At 41.3% G+C, this 21,748-nt stretch overlaps 1 protein-coding gene across 1 annotated transcript in view; it reads right to left on the bottom strand.

Moving 5' to 3' along the window:
* Nucleotides 1-21,748, bottom strand: part of ank1a (ankyrin 1, erythrocytic a) — a 155,217-nt gene that overhangs the window by 93,264 nt on the left and 40,205 nt on the right. Inside the window, exons 16-22 of the mRNA XM_079481249.1 lie at nt 19,965-20,063; nt 17,735-17,932; nt 17,072-17,170; nt 16,833-16,931; nt 6,553-6,651; nt 6,364-6,456; nt 4,292-4,364 (exon numbers count right to left, since the gene is read on the bottom strand). Coding sequence (XP_079337375.1) covers nt 4,292-4,364; nt 6,364-6,456; nt 6,553-6,651; nt 16,833-16,931; nt 17,072-17,170; nt 17,735-17,932; nt 19,965-20,063 — 760 coding nt within the window. The remainder of the gene's footprint in view (nt 1-4,291; nt 4,365-6,363; nt 6,457-6,552; nt 6,652-16,832; nt 16,932-17,071; nt 17,171-17,734; nt 17,933-19,964; nt 20,064-21,748) is intronic.

Here is a 21,748-nt window from a genome sequence, read left to right as displayed (position 1 = left end):
CTCGGGCAAAGGCCAATATGTTCTGTTTGGGATAACGGGCATCACTTCTCGTAAACCAGCTCAGGATTCTTGCTGGAGGGCAAAGGGAGGAGGTGTCACGTATGAATACTATATAATGCTTGTGTGCAGGAGGAAGGAGCGCCTTTTTCTGCATCATGCTCATTGCTTATGATGCAGATTAAACGACAACAAAATTATTTGCAAAGAAACCTCATGCCTGTCTGTGCGTTGCGTTTGTCTGGGCTGACTCACCTAGTTTAAGGAATAAGAAAATTCCACAACATCACACTGCCTTACAGACAGATTGTGTTTTCTACAGCCTCAGTTGGGAAACTAACTGACCTGTATATGGTGGGAGGCTGTACAGGTTTGGACAACAACTCCCAAAATGATGTTGATATTGCAAATGCTGAAAACGTTAAAAACACAAAGGTCGTCTGCAGCAGTGACAGTTATTTTTGCTCATGTCTTGGTGGCCGATAAAGTGGTCCTGGATGGCATGCTTGACAGGACAACAAAAAGCATAAATGCAATCAAAAACTGGTCTCATATAACCTTACACAGTATTCAGAGCTAAGTAGTACTTTTTTTTAAAGGCCAGCTAATTAGTGAGTTTCTTTTTCGTGTCTGGTGTACAGAAATCGCATACAACTCCCTACCATCCTATGGGCAATGGTAGCATGGAACGATTTAATCAGACCTTTGGGAGTATGATCCGTACATTGGCTCCGGAAGCAAAGCGTGGCCAAGACAGCTGCAGTCTTTGACGTTCTTGTATACCTGTACCATTCATGAGACTACGGGCTATTAACCATTTTATCTTATGTTCGGTAGAGTTCTATAGTTTTTCTTTTTTAGCTATAATCTGCAAATTAAGACAGAACAACCATGGGTCTGTATTCCAATTAATTCTTGAGTTACAGGCATTTTAGTGCCAATTGTGCGGTTTCATGTATAGGCTCAAAAAGGGCTGTGCAAGACTACGAAGACTAGAATGAGTTCAATTCAATTCAATTCAATTTTATTTATATAGCGCTTTTCACAATTTGCATTGTTCCAAAGCAGCTTTACAGGGGAAAAAGGAAAAACCCAAGAAAGGGTAAAACACACTACATGGTGTTTTATATAATAAATCCAATTATTCTAGTAAATAATATCTAATGTCAGCATCTCCTGGTGGTTTATTTAGCATATTTGCATTAAGTGAATGCTTGGCTGAAAAGATGCGTTTTTAATCTAGATTTTAATTGGGCGAGTGTGTCTAATCCTCGAATAGTATCAGGAAGGCTATTCCAGAGTTTAGGTGCTACGTATGAGAAAGCTCGACCCCCTTTGGTGGATTTAGTTATTCTAGGTATTATCAAAAGTCCTGCGTTTTGAGATCTTAGAGAGCATGATGGGTTGTAGTGTGATAGAAGCTCTGTTAGGTAGGTAGGTATGGGCTAAACCCTTTAAGGCTTTATAAGTGATTAAAAGAACTTTAAAGTCAATACGATACTTAATGGGTAGCCAGTGAAGGGTTGATAAAATTGGGGTGATGTGATCGTATTTTCTGGATCTGGTTAGAACTCTGGCAGCTGCATTCTGAACTAACTGTAGTTTGTTTATTGATGATGCAGGACAACCACTAAGTAGCGCATTACAGTAGTCAAGTCTTGAGGCCATAAATGCATGAATAAGCTTCTCCGCGTCAGCAACACACAGAATATTTTGTAACTTGGCAACATTTCTTAGGTGGAAAAAGGCTGTTTTTGTGACATTTGAGATGTGATTTTGAAATGACAGGTTGCTGTCTAATATAATGCCTAGATCTTTTACTGTATTTGTTGGAGTAACAGTACATCCTTCAACTTGCAGTTTATAATCAGAAATATTTGGTTTGCGTGTCTTTGGTCCGATAAGTAATATTTCTGTTTTATTAGAATTTAAAAGAAGGAAATTACAGGTCATCCAATGTTGTATATATTCAATGCACTCTGCCAACTTGGATAGCTGGGAGGAATCATCTGGTCTTGATGAGATATATAGCTGAGTTTCATCTGCATAGCAATGGAAGCTAATTCCATGTTTTTTAATAATGTTTCCGAGGGGAAGCATGTATATGGAGAACAGCACGGGTCCCAGAACCGATCCCTGAGGTAATCCATAATTTACTTGCATTAGATTGGATGATTCCCCATTTAAATGGACAAATTGATGTCTGTCTGACAAGTACGATCTAAACCACTGTAGTGCCTGTCCCTCAATACCGGTATCATTGTGTAAGCGATCTAGAAGTATGTTATGGTCTACGGTATCGAACGCAGCACTAAGGTCCAGCAGGACTAGGAGTGAGATGTCACCTTTATCTGATGCTATAAGCAGGTCGTTTGTAATTTTAACAAGCGCAGTTTCAGTGCTATGATGCGGTCTAAAGCCTGACTGAAATTTTTCGTGCATGTTGTTATTTTGTAAGAAAGAGCACAACTGAGTGCACACTACTTTTCCTAGTATTTTAGACAGGTATGGGAGATTTGAAATCGGTCAATAGTTTCCAAGTTCATTTGGATCTAAGTTTGGTTTCTTGATTAGAGGCTTAATGACGGCCATCTTTAAGGGTCCTGGGACATGGCCTAGATTAATTGACGAGTTGATAATGTTATAGATGGGCTCAATTGCAACAGGTAGTAACACTTTTAAAAAATTTAGTTGGTATGGGGTCTAATAAGCAAGTTGTTGGTTTAGAAGTTGCGATAAATTGAATTAAATCTTCCTGTTTTATCGGTGAAAAACGCTGGACCCTTTGTTTTGGAGCGATGGTTGGTGCTAATTCATAGGACAGTTTGGAGGTTGAGTTTTTACAATTTTGTCACGAATGTTTTCGATTTTCTCTGTACAAAATTTCATGAATTCATTGCTACCGAGGTGCGGTGGAATAGCCAGGTCAGGTGGTGTCTGTTTATTTGTTAATTTAGCGACTGTGCTAAATAGAAACCTTGGATTATTTTTGTTGGTTTCTATGAGGTTACGAAGGTGCTCAGCCTTTGCTGCTTTTAGTGCCTTTTTATAACAATTTGCACTCTCTTTCCACACCATTTTAAAGACCTCTAATTGCGATTTTATCCATTTGCGCTCTAGTTTGTGAGTTTCTCTTTTAAGGGCGCGAGTGGTGCTATTGTACCATGGTGCAATATTTTTCTCATTAATCTTTTTTGACTTCGTAGGTGCAACAGCTTCTAATGGATTAGAGAAAATAGTACCCAATTTCCTGGTCATGACGAAAATAAAAAAAGTTCTTGGATTAACACTTATAGTAACTGATGTTTCTATTCAAGGTGCAAATACATCCAAAATCAAATGATCGAAGCACATTTACTACCTAAATGGGTAACACTTTATAATAACTGCATGCTATGAATCATTAGTTAAGCTAATTGATAATTTATGAAGCATGCAGTTATTATAAAGTGTTACCTACTTTTCAGCACATTATGTATACACACCCTTTATTCATAATATTATTATTAAAGTCTAATATTTAGTCAAAAAATTATAATTAGTCCGGTCTATAACTGTGAACTCAATAATTCTAGCCACTGAAAATAACACTAAGAGGTAGACTCATCGTCTTTACATTTACATTTAATCATTTAGCAGACGCTTTTATCCAAAGCGATTTAGAAAGAGTTCAGGGAGAAATAAGCGATAAGTCATTCAGGAGCAATAATGCAATAGGTGCTCATACAAAGTTACTAGTTTCAACAAAAGCTAGACCACTACTTGGTGAGAGAAAGATGGTTAGTTAATTGTTTTATTTGTCTGTCAAGTATTCACAGAAGAGATGGGTTTTACATAGTTTTTTTTTAAGCTTGTGAGAACTTGTGGTTGACCGGACCGAGTTAGGAAGAATGTTCCACCTGGAAGGAGTTGTGAAGGAGAATGTTCGGCACAGGCATGACATAACCACGCAAAGAAGAATAAACTGTCAATGTTTAGGAATGTACAGTATGTTTAGGAATAAAATGTCAGGAATAAGAGCAAGCTTAATAACATCAGCTCACATGCTTAACGCACATCCATTGTGTGTGTGCTTGTGCGTGCACGCGGAAAAAAAATATATTCACTGAAAATGCAGAAAGAAAAGAGAAATTCATACCTAACATTAGCTGTGCAATTCCTAGAAAACCAAAAGTAGTGCACTTAAGAATGCCCACTCAGTTTTTCATAATCATGTCATGTTGAAAGCGTTTAAATACAAAACACAAAATTACAGCAACTTAAAAAATAGATGATAAATGAATCAGTCTTTTACCTTCATCTTCAGAAACATCTAAGATCTCATCGACGGTCTCTGGAAAACTCATGCGATGTTTTTCTGTGGTGGTCTTAAAAACATTTATTTTAAAACATAAATATGTATAGTATTTATTTAGCTTTAAATATTATTACCATAAATATTTGTATTATTGAGAGTATGAGGGTGTTTCTCCAATTACTTTCCTTTTTAAATCTCATCATTTAAATTTCGGATGTATGTTAAAATTCGTTATATGATACACATCAAATATAAACACAGTGACATTACAAACCTCATCATAAACTATAATTACTGATTAATATGATTTAATGGAAAATAAGGCATTCATTTAACAAGTGGGCTGCTAGCCACTGAGGAGTTTTCAGCCCTATTTAACCATGTCATGCCCAACGTACTTTGCAAGATACTGCCAGGTGTATTCTCACTACCTTACCAATCATTCACCTATGTCTGTTTACCCGTTATAACCATTGTGCTTGTTTTCTTGGATTTACGTTTATTTGGATTACCATCAAATCCCTTACAGAATACTTTTCCTACATTGAATCCAGCTTAAGTTTCCCAGCTGCAAGCAGCCTACGCTTATCAGGGAAAAATATTAAAGGGCTACAAACAAATGTGCTTTTTTGATGCTGCTGCTTTCTGAAAAAGCTTTAAAAAAAGCATCTTGCCAATTTGGGTGTAGTGTTGCATGAGAGTCCCAGCTAGTATTCCGCAGCGGGCTCCCTCTGGTTGGGGGCTGATTGGCTAGAAACATACTTGTTACAGAACCCCCCACCCTCACTTGTAAGATCCAGAAAATTAAGGTAAATATCATTTCAAGATCAATTTATGGAGTTAGCACCACACTTTTTCTCTCGACTATGGATTTTTTCCATAGGCTTTTTGAAGATTGCAAAAAATAAGCTCTGTAGTTAACAAAGATTCACGATTTTTCATGACAATTTATTTTTACTTTTAAAGCCGAAATACAATCTGCAGAAGTAAAAAGCTAACATGAGGCTATGAACAGACTACTGTACACTACAGTTAATCGATATCATCATCACCACCACCACCAAGCCTCCAACAACATCTCCAACATTACTAAGTTTCTGGAGTGCCACTCTCCTGGAGAGTTAAGCATCAACCAAATCTGATCCATTTAATCAAGGTCTTAAGAATTTCAAAACGTTAAGGAAGGTGTGGCTGGAGCTAAACTCTGCTGCATCCTGACCCAACAGGAACTGTGTTTGACACCTGTGGTCTAAATACAAGGTTAGAATGGTTTACCTTTCTGTCAACCTTTGTGTATAAACAACTCTGTGCTTTCTAGTGCAATGTTGTAATTTGAAATCTTAAGAGTTTCACTATTTACAAAGACAAGGCTTTGGCTGTGAGTAAATAAGAACCAGTGTCTGAAATGTGGAATATGTCAGAATCCATGTGTAAATAATACCAAAAACTGATTGCTGCTCATTTATACAGAGCTCAGTGTGAAATATAGAAATTTTGTATTCTGAAAGTCTAACTTATCTACATGCAGCATGACTGAGCCACATACAGTCCACCATGTTTATATCCTGGCTTGGGCATCTAATGTAATGCTCAACATACACATTACTGCTGCACTGTTTTGGAATTCAGAAATAAACATTAGAGCCGCCAAAGAGTCATGCCACCTGAGATCACAGTGAATTAATTTAATTTATCAAGGGAATGTGACAAAGAAATTAGTAAAAGTCTGATATATTTGTGCAAATCACTTACACACTTCATACACTGGACTGCTTCACAAAAAAAGCTAAACCAGTAACTAATTTGCATTTAAAGAGACACACACCAAAAGAGCCTGTTTTCATCCCATCCTAAATTGGACAGTTTGAGCATGCATAAAATGATCTGTGGTATATTTTCAGCTAAAACTCCTTCCATGGATCCCTAAGATTTATATTACATATTGTAATGATGGCAATTGTGTTCCCAAAAAAATCCATAAGGGTTGTTGTTTTAATTTAGGAGATTCAAAAGTGCCCATAATTGCAGAAACACCAATGTATATTGGACATGTGAGCAAGGTATCTTACCATTGTAACTGTTTCTTCGGTGACCAGTTTGAGAACATCAATGACTGAGATGTATCCGAGGCGCTTTGCAATAGCAAGAGCAGATGTGCCATTCTGCAGGGGAAAGAAAATGTATTGTCAAAATATATAGTAAATATCCAGCATATTTTATGTCAAGGAGAGAAACAATTAAAAAACATAATCTCTTACAGATGTGGTTTCATTTGGTTCTGCACCATGTTTTAGAAGAAGTGTCACAATATCTGTATGGCCCTGCTGAGCAGCTTGATGTAGCGGTGTATACTCCATCTAACAGTTTTACAAAATATGATATAGGACAAAAATTACATAATCATTATTAGACAATGATGACATTGAGTTTCAGAGTAAATTATGAGACAAAGCTGATCTCAAAGAGGTCTCTGCAGTATGTGGAGACAACTGCCCTATAATTATACAAATGTGTCTTTGGTAAACTGCAGTAAAGAAAAAATATTCTGCAATGGTTTTAAATGATGAATTTGCATCAGATGTACACTCAAAATTAATGTGCAATGTGGATGAAAGAGTGAACTAATGTAGGGAATGAAGTGTTCTGGATAAATCATACTTAATGTTTTTGTCCAATGTTCATTAACTCTTAGAAAGCAATGTGAAGGTAAAGCACAAGTTCACAAAAGCCCCTCAAGTACATTAAAGACACACACAAAATCAGATAGAATGTGTTTTATTGAAAACGCATGCTAAGCGTCAGTGATGCCAAACTTCCTGTTTACTAAAAGCCGCGTGTCGTTTGAGTGAGTGCAAACTTATTCTTAATTCACTGTTTAAATTGTATTATATCTTAAGATTTGTGCTTTAAATCATTACTTAACCCTTGTGCCGTGTTCAAACCCCTAAAACACTTGTGGTGTTCCCGGGTAAAAATGACCCGGCTACAGAAGATAGCTTATAAATCATTCGTTTTGCAATATTATCACCAAATATTGGATTGAATAATTTTTTCTACTTGTTTTCTTTTATTTAGGACTGGTTTTGTGTTTATTTTTCGAACTGATTAATTGTAGTCTTAGTTAATATGAGATTAGTCACCTCAGTCTTTGATTGAATAATTTTGGCAATATTAAATAGATTATGACCAAAATTAGCACTTTTGTTCAACCCAGCCTGCTTAAATGTTTAACCAAAAAGTCTTTTTTCAAATGCATGTATTTCATACAATATGGCATAGAATCACACTTCTGGTGTTCACGTGTCAAAATCAACCACCTACCAAAGATACCTTATACATAACTCGACATGCTGTATTATCATTAAAACAGAACACATTGAAAAATCAATGACCACCTGGCTATGTCTGTCAAATCTGGCCATTGTGACAAACAAAAATGAACACCGGTGCGATCCAACCCGTCCCTTCAGCCAATATGTCTTTGGGGTTCTACAGCCCCTACTTCATCGTCCAGAAGAAAAGCGGGGGGCTGCACCCCATCCTGGATCTAGATATTCTGGACAAGGCCCTTCACAGGCTCCCGTTCAGAATGTTGACACGGAAGCGCATCCTGACGTCGGTCCGAAACCAGGATTGGTTTGTGGCTATCGATCTTATGGCCTCGTACTTTCATGTCTCGATTCTCCCTCGCCACAGACCATACCTTCAGTTTGACTCTGAGGGTCGAGCATACAAGTACAAAGTCCTCCAAGGTTTCTGAGCTTGAAGTTCTGAGCAGCTCTTTGGCTGCTTTGGAGGAGAGCTGTCTTCAAACAGAGATTGAAGCACTGCAAAGCACCTTATCCCCTTCATCGGGCGAGTCAGTGTGCTATTTCAGCTTCCCTACTTCCCCCACCGTACAGTACAAGCATCCAAACCATCACTAAGTACTTCTTGTTTAACGTGCTGGGCGGAGCGGCCTGTATATCAAGCCTAGGATAGGTAGAGTTATGCCTCACAAGGTGAACCCCTATACCTGGGCTAGTGCTCCACACGTAGTTACTCGCCCCTTGGGTTGTCCTGTCCGAATTTTTTTTTTAAACTCTTGGTTCCCCTGTTGGTGAACCTGTGAACTACCCTCAGTGGACTCCACCGCTTCTGTGCCTAGTTCCGGCCCCACACTACTACTCCCATGAGATCACCTGACTGGTGAGGCCGTATAGGTATTCCACGTATTACCTCCCTATGACAGGATGTGGTCTACAGTGTTCCTTACGGTGGCAGGCGGCTATCTCGTCTCTAAACCAGTAAGGCCACCACCTGTACAGCCTCTTGTCATTGACACACTCAAACTGAGGCCTTACCAAATCTTCACCATTTCCTGCAGTGACCGAGAGTGCCTCTCAGGTTCCTCAGCCCAAAAGGTGAATTAATGGGCACGCCATCTCCCTTTTATACCCGTAAGCACGGGGCGAAGACTGGCATTCCAAGTTCATTGGCTTTTAAAAAGTACAATCAGAGATGATCAAGTTCAAACTCCGTTCTGAATACAAATACCTGTGACTGCACTTTTTATTTGCATGTTATTTTTCGTGTTGTGTTTTGTTTTGTTCAGAAGAGGTTAGCTTTAGGGTAGGGTCTGATAATGAGCTCCAAAAAAAGTTTAATGTGTGTGTGGGAGGTGTTAAGAGGGGGTGAGCGTAAATGTTTCAGTTTCGTTTTGGAGCGCTTACCGGACAGGAAATTATTTTGTTATTTTTCTATTATGCACTATAGAAAAATTTGTTCGGGAATTATTGACACCTGATACTGTGACACCGCTGTTAGCATGTACAACAATTTGCAAAAAGATTCGTCTCGTTTTGGTCTCCCTTTCAAGAATCCTGACTCCTTTCTTTAGGAACTTGCTCGATGTTAAAATATTAAATAATAAAAATTAATTTCTTCATTTTTAAAGAATTGTGTCCTGATCTGATAAACTGGAGTACCCTTCATGTCGGAATTTAAAAGGATCCTTGGGTATAGAGCGATGTATGGCTTAATATATGAACAATGGCATTGACTTTATAATTGTGAAATAAAAAAAATAGTGTAAACTGTCACAGTATTTATTAACTTTGAAAAATATTTTTACTTGGAGGCCGACATGGTCAAATGGTTGCACCCTAAACCTGTTCTCTTTCGCAACAGTGAAGCACACACATTTTCCATATATCACGTCTTGGGTTACTTGGCTATAACCCTGTTCCCTGAAAAAGCGGGAACTAGATGCTGCGTTTCAAATGCTATGGGAGAACGTCTTTGTTTGACCGGTTGTGAAGCACGGATGTCAAACACGGCAAACTTTTTTGCCTTTAAATAATCTCGGTAACAACAGTCAAATAAATCGAGGTTGACGGCACGAAAACATGAGAGGAGTGAGGTTTTTGCCATGACCGAGATACCTCGGCGTGGAGATCCTAAAAAAAGCGGACGCGAGGACGTCGCGGCTTGGCAAGTGCACAGAAGAAACGGCTTCCGTCTCCCGTGCCTCGGCTAGATCGAACCATGGTTGGGAGAGAGGCGGCTCGGCCGCTCTTAAAGAAAGAACACCGAGCATGGAGAAATCGAATCTCAAACACATCGCAGAGTTTGCACTCTCCTTCTAGCCCCAGGGTATTATGATCAACCCCCAAACACTCAAAACAGAATTTATGTCTGTCCAGCTCATCAAGAAACCTCTGACAAGGAGCCACACATTTATATGACACGTAAAACATAAGATCAGATATACAAACACACAGGGACAATAAGTGGCGGTATGTCCTCTTGACACAAGCCAGCCTGCTTGCCATAAAAGAAGAACACGTTCAGTATCAGTAAGCGTCTGTTCAAGGTAAGCATGCATTAAATCATAGCTTTAAACTACCGCCTTTAAGACATTTAAGACTATTTAAGAAATAAGCATCCACCATAATCGTATACTTTATACATTATGAGATAATGCTGACAAACAGAATAATAAGATGCTTTCTGCTTATTTATTCTGTATTGGAGCACATGTGAATATTAGCCCCCGTCAGCTAATGACAGAGGGAGAGAAGACAATAAAGTTAGGATACAGCAGGAGGATGGTCACCAGGAGTTCTTCTTAATTTAAAGGTCCAATGTGTAATTTTTATGATGATCTATTCATATAAATGCACCAGGGGTTCTTCTTAATTTAAAGGTCTAATGTGCAATTTTCCTGTGTAGTGTTGTCACAAGCACGCCAGTCTCCACCCACTCACAAGCACCACGCACCACTTCACTGTCCGTAACAGAAGACCGGACCGTAAAAACAGAAGTTCCGACATGAGTGCTCCGGATCCTTTCCAGGAGTTGGTAGATGCCCTCCGTCGGACCCTAACCACCACTCCTCCTGCACCAGCACCATCGAGCACCGCAAGCAACTCTGCTACGTCTCCGTCACCTCCGGTGAACGCCAGTCCCATGGCCAAGCAGGCGCCCTTCTCTGGTTCGGCGGAGGACTGCAATGGATTCTTGCTTCAATGCTCGCTGGTCCTGGAGATGCAACCGCACCTATATCCCACAGAGCGATCCAAGGTGGCCTTTATTATATCTCAGCTGTCTGACAAGGCTCTCCGGTGGGCGGAACCCCTCTGGTCCCAAGATAACCCGCTTACTCACTCTCTCTCTAACTTCATCACCCACTTCAAAGACGTGTTCGGAAAACCTTCATGGGATTCAGCAATCGGAGAGCAACTGTATCACCTGAAACAAGGTACCAAGTCCATCACCGACAGGGTTTGGATCCTCGGGTGCGGTTGCATCTCGGACTCCATTGGGCTAGAACGCTTTATCCAACTTTCCATCCGCTTCGCCACTCGTATGCAGTCGTGTATGGAAGAACACCAGGGACAGCCATTTCAACTATCCGTTTCCCCGCCAACCAGAGAATGTCAGCCCTCCAGAACCAGCTCACGAACCCATGCAAGTGGACAGTTCACGATTAACCATGGCAGAGCGGCAAAGAAGGCTGACCCAACATCTGTGTTTGTACTGTGGAACACCAGGGCATGTCATTTCAGAATGCCCCATCCGTCCTCCTCATACATTGGTGAGTACCATCATCCCATCTCTTAACCAGATGAAACCACTCACTACCACAATCATTCTTACTGCGGCTGGTGTTTCTCTTCCAGTTAACACCCTCCTCGACTCTGGGTCAGCCGGGAACTTCATCTCGGGTACCCTCTGCCGCCAGCTCAAGCTCAAAGCGACCGCCACTCCGTCAATCTACCAGGTCCACTCCATAACCGGAAAACCTCTCAGTCGCCGTCAAGTGTGCAAATCAGTGGGTCCCTTACTACTACTGGGTCTTCTGCATGAAGAGGAGCAACATCTGTTGGTTCTGGAGGAGTCCAACGCTGACATAGTTTTAGGGCGCCCGTGGTTGGAGCAGCACAATCCCATCATTTCCTGGAAGACAGGAGAAATCTTGAAGTGGGGCGACGATTGCTTTCCGGACTGTTTTCCCATACTTCCTGTTCCCAAGACCCCATCTCCTGCGAACCTGTCCCTCAACTCCACGTCCATCGAAAGCCCCATTGAGAAACGCTCAGTGGACATTCCAGCATGCTACGCCCCCTTCAGTGACGTCTTCTGCCCCACACGTGCCTCCAAGCTGCCTCCACACCGGCCATGGGACTGTGCCATTGATCTGCTGCCAGGTGAGCCAGTGCCCCGGGGAATAATATATCCACTATCCCGTCCAGAGGAGAAGGCCATGGTGGAATATATCAAGGAGGCGCTAGACCAAGGGTACATCCGTCCATCTACTTCTCCTGCTGCATCCAGTTTTTTCTTTGTGGCCAAAAAGGACGGAGGTTTAAGACACTGCATAGACTACCGAGCCCTCAACAACATCACAGTGAAGTTCCGTTATCCCCTTCCACTCATCCCTGCAGCATTGGAACATCTCCGTGGTGCCACTGTGTTCACCAAGCTGGACCTCCGCTGCGTGTATAACCTCATCCGGATACGTGAGGGGGACAAATGTAACACTGCATTCGTGACACCTACTGGCCACTACGAATACCTGGTGATGCCATACGGATTGGCCAACGCCCCCTCCGTATTTCAGGACTTCATTCATGAGGTACTCCGGGAGTTTCTTCACAAGTCTGTATTAGTGTACATCGACAACATCCTCATTTACTTCCGGAACCTGGCCGATCATCAGCATCACGTTGCGGAGGTTCTCCAACGCCTAAGGAGTTTTCATCTCTTCCTCAAGGCGGAAAAATGTTCGTTCCATCAACCCTCGGTGCAATTTCTAGGATACGTCATCGACCACAGTGGCATCCGGATGGACGAGAGGAAGGTGGAAGCCATTAGGTCCTGGCCCGTTCCCACAAACATTAAGCAGCTACAAAGATTCCTCGGTTTCGCAAATTTTTATCGTAGGTTCATCCTCACTCACTCATCTACTTCAAAAACAACCTAAATCTCTGTCCTGGTCCCCAGAAGCCACAAAGGCCTTCGAAACACTCAAGACCACCTTTACAACTGCTCCCCTCCTCATTTACCCCAACCCAGAGGTTCCTTTCATAGTGGAGGTCGATGCCTCGACCACCGGAGTGGGAGCAGTGCTTTCACAGCAGCAGGGGAACCCTAGTAGACTCCAACCATGCGCCTTCTTCTCTCGCAAACTCAGCCCGGCGGAGGTAAACTATGACATCGGAAACCGAGAACTTCTGGCTATCAAGTTGGCACTGGAGGAATGGAGACATTGGTTAGAGGGTGCCAAACATCCTTTCCTCGTACTGACTGACCACAAGAATCTGGGCTATCTCCGGGAAGCAAGACGGTTAAATACACGCCAGGCTCGATGGGCACTATTCTTCAACCGATTTCACTTCTCAATCTCCTATCGTCCAGGGCCTAAAAACATCAAGGCAGACGCTTTATCTAGGATCCACAGTCCAGAGGAGAGAACAGAGGAAGCAGAATCTATCCTTCCCAACCGAGTGTCCGTAAGCCCCATCGTCTGGTCAGAAGAGACCCTACCATCATCCAATGACTCCATCAGAACCCCGCCGGGCTGCCCCGAAGGATTACAATATGTCACCCGCACCCATCGCAAGAATCTCATCCACTCTTCACATTCCTCCTTGGGCACTGGCCACCCAGGGGGTCAATGAAACCCTCTCGCTGCTGAAAGGTGGCCACGTATATCATCCGACGTACGCAGGTATGTGCAAGGATGAAAGGAATGTGCCGTATCTAAGAGCCCTTGCCATCTTCCCTCCAGCAAACTCCATCCTCTGCCCGTTCCCAACCGACCCTGGTCACACCTAGGAGTAGACTTCATAACGAACCTCCCAATCTCCGATGGTCACACATACACCCTGGTAGTGGTCGATCGATTCTCAAAGTCATGCCGTCTTATCCCTTTAAAGGGCTTACCCACAGCCATGGAATCAGCAGAGATCATGTTCAACCACGTCTTCCGGTACTTCGGGATCCCGAAAGACATCGTCTTGGATCGGGGTCCTCAATTCATTTCTAGAGTTTGGAAGGCCTTTCTTCAACTCCTAGGTGTGACCGTCAGCCTATCATCTGGGTATCATCCCCAATCGAACGGGCAGACGGAAAGAAAGATCCAAGAAATCAGTCGTTTCCTTCGCACATTCTGTCATGGCCACCAGAAGTCCTGGAACCTGTTTCTAAGATGGGCCCAGTACGCACAAAATTCCCTTCGTCAACCTACCACTGGGCTTACTCCATTCCAGTTCGTACTCGGGTACCAACCTCCATTATTCCCCTGGTATAGAGAGACATCTGATGTACCAGCTGTCGATTACTGGTTCCGGGAGAGTGAGAGGGTCTGGGACTCAGCTCACCAACAACTACAACGTGCACTTCGCCGACGGAAGACGACAACGGACCTTCGCCGATCAGAATCCCCATCTTTCCAAGTAGGACAGAAGGTCTGGCTGTCCACCCGGGACATCCGCTTGCGTCAGCCCTGTAAAAAGCTGAGTCCCAGGTTCATTGGCCCGTTTCCCATCGTCCAGCAGATCAATCCTGTTACCTACAAACTACAACTCCCACCACACTACCGGATTCACCCAACTTTTGTCTTTATTAAAACCTCACCATCATTCTGTTTCTGTTTCCCCAGAGTGTGACACAACCCAGGCGCCCCCCCTTCCACTCATCCAAGAAGACGGCACTGCCTATCTGGTCAAGGACCTCTTGGACTCCCGGCGACGTGGTGGCCGACTAGAGTACTTGGTGGATTGGGAGGGTTACGGTCCTGAAGAGCGCTCATGGGTACCTAGAGATGACATATTTGACCCCAATCTGCTGGAGGAATTCCATGCTGTGCATCCGGATCGACCCACACCCCGAGCGGGCCCTGGAGGAGGGGGTAATGTCACAAGCACGCCAGTCTCCACCCACTCACAAGCACCACGCACCACTTCACCGGAGTATTAATCATCCACACCTGCAGATCATCATCACCTCGTCACCACCTCTACTTATACCCCAAGCAAACACTCAGTCACTGTCCGGTCTCGTTAATACTTCACAGACATCAAGGACTCTCACGATCTCCCTACCTGAAGCAAGTTTATCTTCCGTCTCCATCGTCTCCAGTGGTTTCTCCAATTTAAGTATCTTGTCAATAAATCCTCCATTTTGTATATTTTGATCTCCGTGTCTTGTGTGTCCCTAACAAGTGTTTTGTAGTTCTTTTGTTGATGGGTCCTTTGTTGATTGTGTCCTCAGCTGTTCCTTGTTTTTCTACACCCCATTGTGTCTTGTGTTAGTTGTCCGGTATTGTTGCTGTGTTTGTTATGTCTTATGTTTGATTTCCTTGTGTTTCGCTGATTTCATAAATTTACTGCTTGCATTTAGATCCAGCCTCAGACTCCACACCATTACAAATTGTTTGTTATTTGCAAATAAGTATTTTTATCCATGTAGTTATTTCTGCCTATCAATAACCAGGTTTCCAACCAAGTTTTTTTGTAAAAAAAATGTTTACCATTGGTCGTTGGTAACTTCAGATGGGTGCAATATTAGGAATAGTTTACCTAAAATGTATCATTTGCTCACCCTCAAGCTGTTCCAAACTTGCATTCATTTCTTTGTAATGCTGAACACAAAGAACAATATTTTCAAGAATGTTTTTAACCAAACCTTTCTGGGGTACCACTGACTAATACACTGTAGTACGGAAAAAACTACAATGGAATCAGTGGTGCCTTGTTTGTTTGCCCATATTCTTCTTCAAAATATCTTATTTTTAACTGAATATATGCATTTTTATACTGTAGATTTGGAACAACTTGAGAGTAAGTAAATGATGACAACATTTTTGCTTTGATGTGAAGTATTCCGTTGAGACCAACCAATCCACACAACATCTCAACTGTTGTGTCACTGATAGATTTGCGCAGTGCCACATTAGGTTGAACACATCGATTTCTAAAGACTCTGATTAGCTTGTTGAGGTGTGTTTCATCAGAGTTGGGTCTAAACAGGAAGATGGATCTCATGGGCCAGAGTTGAGAACCACTGCACTTAAATGTTGCACCCAGAAACTTTTCGGTAAAGTGTCTTCATTCAAGTCTTTAGATATTTTGTATACTTGTAATGTGTACAAACGGTGAACTCAAAAGGTTGATAATTTGTGTTATACACAAAATTATAGATGGAAAGGACATTTTTATATTAACAAAATACATGAGTTTTTCATTTGTGAGTCTTAAATTCTGTTATTAATCCCCTGTCATGAAATCCCGTAGGGAACTGCAAGAAGATGCAGTCTTCTGAAAATGAGCGCTGATATAACAAGATGTATACTCGAGGATATGTTTTGTTTGTGCTATTAGTAGGTGACAGAAAGCTATTTATTTCGAGTGTAAACATTATTCCTTTATTTTAATCGTCCCCGTATTTTTTTCTGTATCTGTATTTCTGGTCTGTTAGGGGTCAGCTGTGGCCTAATGGTTAGAGCGTTGGGCTTGTGATCAGAAGGTCGCCGGTTCTAATCTCAGTGCCAGCAGGTCATGACTGAAGCAAGGCACCTTACCCTGATTGCTCTGCAGTAATGTGCCACTGTATAAAACTACTTGTAAGTCGCTTTGGATAAAAGCGTCTGCCAAATGAATAAATGTACATTGTTCAAACAATGACTGAAGGGCCCTTGAGCAAGACACCTTACCCTGATTGCTCTGCAGTAATGTGCCACTGTATAAAACTACTTGTAAGTCGCTTTGGATAAAAGCGTCTGCCAAATGAATAAATGTACAAATGTAAATGTTATTATCATTGTTCAAACAATGACAAAAAAACATCTATTCTATTAATTTAAATAGACTGAAATCAATGTGCTTTAGAATTTTTTATATACAGTATGTGTGAATTATTTTGTTCTACTAAAGAAAAAAAATGTAACTCTATTTTGGAATGTAACAATTCAAAAAGAACTGCGCCATAACATAAATGCAAACTGATATATTCATTACAAATAGTTCTTACAAAAATGGATGAAACAGTTTACCCTGGTTTTGCTGTTCACATTGGCCTGTTGCTGTAAGAGAAACTTAACCATCTTGATATTGCCATAATGACAAGCCACATGAAGTGGAGTGTACCCCATCTAAAAGAATACAATAAGACAATTAATGAAATTTCTATGAATCATTTCTGAATATGGGAATTGAATGGAAAATTAGCTTCATTAATCCTAGCAACGGCTAAGTATTTTATATTGTATTGTTTAAAGAGTTGAGTTATTACCCGTGTGGCAGCGTAGACAGATGCTCCATGCTTCACTAGTAAGTCAGCAATGCCAACATGGCCCTCCTGAGCCGCAAGATGAAGCGGGGTCAGACCACTCTGAGGAGTTATTATAATTTTAGTTCAGACAGACCAGGAACAGAATATGAAATATTATATTAAACACTTTTACAGTATTCTGGCAAAAGCAGTGGTTATGTTCAAGTAATATGTTATTAAAATTCATATTTATACTATACATGTTACTTTAACCACTGCAAATTTGCTATAAAAACTATGTTTCCACTTGATATGTTCACAAAATACCCGGTATAAATCACACCAGTCATTGGGTCTCATTCACTAAAAATTGCATAGATTTTCGCCTAATTCACAACATGTGAATTGAAGCTTTCCTGTAGCTCAGTGGTGAGAGCATTGCGTTAACAATGCAAGGTTGTGGGTTCGATCCCAGGGGATTGCAGATACCTATGTAACATGTATAGGATAATTCAATGCAATGCTTTCTGCCTTTCCTTTACCACCTGAAGTCAAAGATACACCAGACAATGCCATGTCACGCTGTCTACAGACAGGCACTCGCAAGTAATTCCAAGTACGCAGTCCTCAAAATCAGTTTATATACAATAAAACACCTTTTATACAGACACGCAGTTTACTTGCCTTGTTGCCCAAATTTACATTTGCCTGTTTAGAGATGAGTAAGAACACCATGTCTGGCTGACCCTCCTGGGAGGCAAGGTGCAAGGGTGTGACCCCTTGTAGTGACTCTGCATTGGAAGAGGCTCCATGCTGCAGAAGACTGCTGGCCACCTCCACCTGGTTCTGCTTAGAAGCAATATGAAGTGGCGTATAGCCATTCTGATGAGACAACAGACTAGGTTACAGCATTTGTGGTTAACAAGAAGTAAAAAAAAATGACAAAAGGCATATTTTCTCATACTTGTGGCCTACAATGGGGGTCGAGATCCACTTTCCTGAAGAGATTAGCTCAAGCATGTTTAATTAAAGCTGGAGCTAAACTCTGCAGGAAAGTGGATCTTGAGGTCCAGAGTTGAGGACCCTTTGTGTAATTTAACCACCAATTCAATCCGATAATTTCCACAAAATCTGACCCAACAAATTATAAGTCATTATTATAAGCATACTGTTGTGCTCTATTCACTTTTAAACCTACTAAACACACTATACTGCTCATTGGACTGCCAAGATAAATGCCAATATATATGTATCCATATATATAGTCCATCCGGAAAGTATTCACAGCGATTCACTTTTTCCACATTTTGTCATGTTACAGCCTTATTCCAAAATGGATTCAATTCATTATTTTCCTCAAAATTCTATAAACAATACCCCATAATGACAACGTGAAAGAAGTTTGTTTTAAATTTTTGCAAATTTATTACAAATAAAACACGAAAAAAGCACATGTACATAAGAATTCACAGCCTTTGCCATGACACTCTAAATTGAGCTCAGGTGCATCCTGTTTCCACTGATTTTCCTTGAGATGTTTTTACAATTTGATTGGAGTCCACCTGTGGTAAATGACAGCCCGCCTGAAGGACTCTCAGACCATGAGAAACAAAATTCTCTGGTCTGATGAAACATACATTGAACTCTTTGGCCTGAATGGCAAGCATCATGTCTGGAGGAAACCAAGCACCGCTCATCACCTGGCCAACACCATGCCTACAGTGAAGCATTGTGGTGGCAACTTCATGCTGTCGGGATGTTTTTCAGCAGCAGGAATGCTGCCTGCACAGTATTTTTGCTACCTCCTGAGGTCGCATTTAAAAAGATGCAGGAATGGAAAATTGTGTTCGGCACGTCATGTCAAAATACATGCATTTCAAAATACATTCATGATAAAAGAGATGCACGCTCACATTCAGAAATTCGCAATTAAGACACTCACTTAACACTAATTTCTGATGACACATAAGACAAAGCGAGCATCTAGCAAATGCAAGGAACTGGGAGACTAGTCAGGATTGAGGGAAAGATTAATGCAGCAATGTACTGAGACATTCTCGATGAAAACCTGCTCCAGAGCGCTCTGATCCTTAGACTGGGGCGAAAGTTCATCTTCCAACAGGACAATGACCCCAAGCACACAGCCAAGATAACAAAGGAGTGGCTACAGGACAACTCTGTGAATGTCCTTGAGTGGCCCAGCCAGTGCCCAGACTTGAACCCGATTGAACATCTCTGGAGAGATCTGGAAAGGGCTGTGCACCGATGATCCCCATCTAACCTGAGCGAGTTTGAGAGATCTTGCAAAGACGAATGGGAGACACTGCCCCAAAATAGGTGTGACAAGCTTGTAGCATCATACTCAAAAATACTTGAGGCTGTAACTGGTGTCAAAGGTGCTTCAGCAAAGTATTGAGCAAAGGCTGTCAATACTTATGTGCATGTGCTTTTTTATTTTTAATACATTTGCAAAGAATTTCTTTCACATTGTCATTATGGGGTATTGTTTGTAGAATTTTCGAGGAAAAGATGACATGCTGTAACATGACAAAATGTGGAAAAAGTGAAGTGCTGTGAATACTTTCCATATGCACTGTGTGTGTGTGTGTATATATATACAGTACTGTAGATATAAAGTTGAATGTGGCACATTATAAAGGGCTATTAAAAAAAGATTCAAGGCATATTTTAGACATACTAAGTTCAGAATTGTTCTTTTGAAAGGTACTTTTTGGTTCATTTGGACCATTTTGACATAGAGGTGAAGGTCAAAAGCTGCCCAATTAACCTTTATTCACCCTTTGGTGTTGATGTATCCAGACCTAATAAAAAGCATACAGCTCTAATAATCTGATTCTGTAATCATTTGATGTATTTTTTGACAAAAAAAATATTCCAGACATCTCTGCCATACCCGAGCTGCGCTGTGAGGTGATCCTCCTTTCCTGAGCAAAAGATTCACTACATCTAGGTTGTTATGGTGGACAGCTACATGCAGTGGTGTAAGTCCGGCCTAATGAGGAAAAACGTGTCAGATAAAAAAACTGATTAGCATGCAGTAGATATGAATGAACCAAAATGTTAACAATTAACAAATAGCAACAATTATACAGTATATATATATATCCTTCTCTTGTCTCCTATCTGTGACTGTGTTCACTTTTCCCCTCTCTCTGTATATTTTTTTATATAATATTATTATAATTATATTACTAGTGTATTGCTGTAGACTGCCTATGCCCTCACAAAAGCATTTCAGTGTATAGTGTCACTGAAATCTGTACATATGACAAATAATCTTATTAGAGTTATTAAACGTATTATTATATAAACTAATTTGTTTAAACACTGTAATCGCTTCACAGCCCTCATTTTTACATAAAGATTTTATCCCAAACACAGGACGTTTCTCAAGTTTGCATTTAAGGGTGAAAATGCAAAGGATCAAGTTCTCCCTTTCAGGCTAGCCTGATAACCTCACACTTTCATGTATTGTAGTGCATGGATGCAGCTATGGTTTGCTTGCAACTCCAGGACATCTGCATGCTTAAATACATCAATTACTTGCTGAGTATAGCCCAGTCCATGGAATAACTGGTTTGGCACTCATTTTACTCACATAAGGTGCTTGGTTTTAAGATTTAACTTCAATATGAGGCCTGCAATAGCCAGAGGGGAGTCCATTATGTTAACGACAAATGTCTCTACATTGCATGCATTGAGAGACCAAGATCCTGCGTGCCTCGTGTGGCACGGAGAGAAACATCCACGGCCAGACGTAAAAAATCGAATAGGATCTGATCAACAGCCTCGCTTATATCGTCCAGGGTTTTAAGCACGTCCATACTTCACCTGCCCAGCCGCCAAAGGAGGAAACAAGTAGCTCGCTAATGTATGCTCTATTTTGGGCATTTCCCGTATTTCTAGCTCCCTGTGCTATGTTAGATTAAAGCGATGTCTGATGTGCAGTGTTCTGGAGTGTCCTTGTTCTAGAGAACCCCTTACATTGCACATTTCCATATCTTTCTAATCAAACACACCTGTCACAACTCCAAGACATCATAATGAGGTGACCAGATGTCCCTGTCCCCAGTGCAATGCACATAGTTTCACATGTTGTGCCAAAAACATATTTTGCATTCATGCATCCCCGGAAATGCACCCCAAGGTGCATTCAATTTTGTCGCTCTCATTGAAGAAAGCCAGGCATGTGGAGCATGCACTGTGGCGGGTCCCACAAGGCACACAGCACCCCTGAGTGCCAACCTTGCAAGCTCCGTTCCCAGACAATAAACACAAAGAACATGTCTGTCCTTGTTCACGATGAAAGGCGGACACGGAGCAACTGTCATGGTTCTCGGGTGGTGAGACACGGAGAGAGGACCCAGGTGCAGACAGCGGTTAAGGTTAACATATATTTAATAAATAATAAAACAAAGACCCACTTGGGAGTAACATAACAAAACATGGGAATATAATGACAAGACAGAACAGGACTAAAACTAACTGCACATAAACAAGACTTGAATAAACTGTTGACATAAACTACAAATAACTAAACTAACACAACAGGAACTCACCACACAAACCACAATGAACCAGCACAAGACAGAAGACACAAGGGCATTAAATAAGGGAGCAAATCAAGAGGGAAACAGGTGAAAGGCATTAATCAATAAAGAGGGTAACGAGAGGATG

Source organism: Barbatula barbatula (assembly GCF_947034865.1).
Source record: "Barbatula barbatula genome assembly, chromosome: 2".
In the NCBI taxonomy this organism is placed as follows: domain Eukaryota; kingdom Metazoa; phylum Chordata; class Actinopteri; order Cypriniformes; family Nemacheilidae; genus Barbatula; species Barbatula barbatula.
Note: the sequence above shows the minus strand (reverse complement) of the source record. Positions and strands in the feature narration are given on the sequence as shown.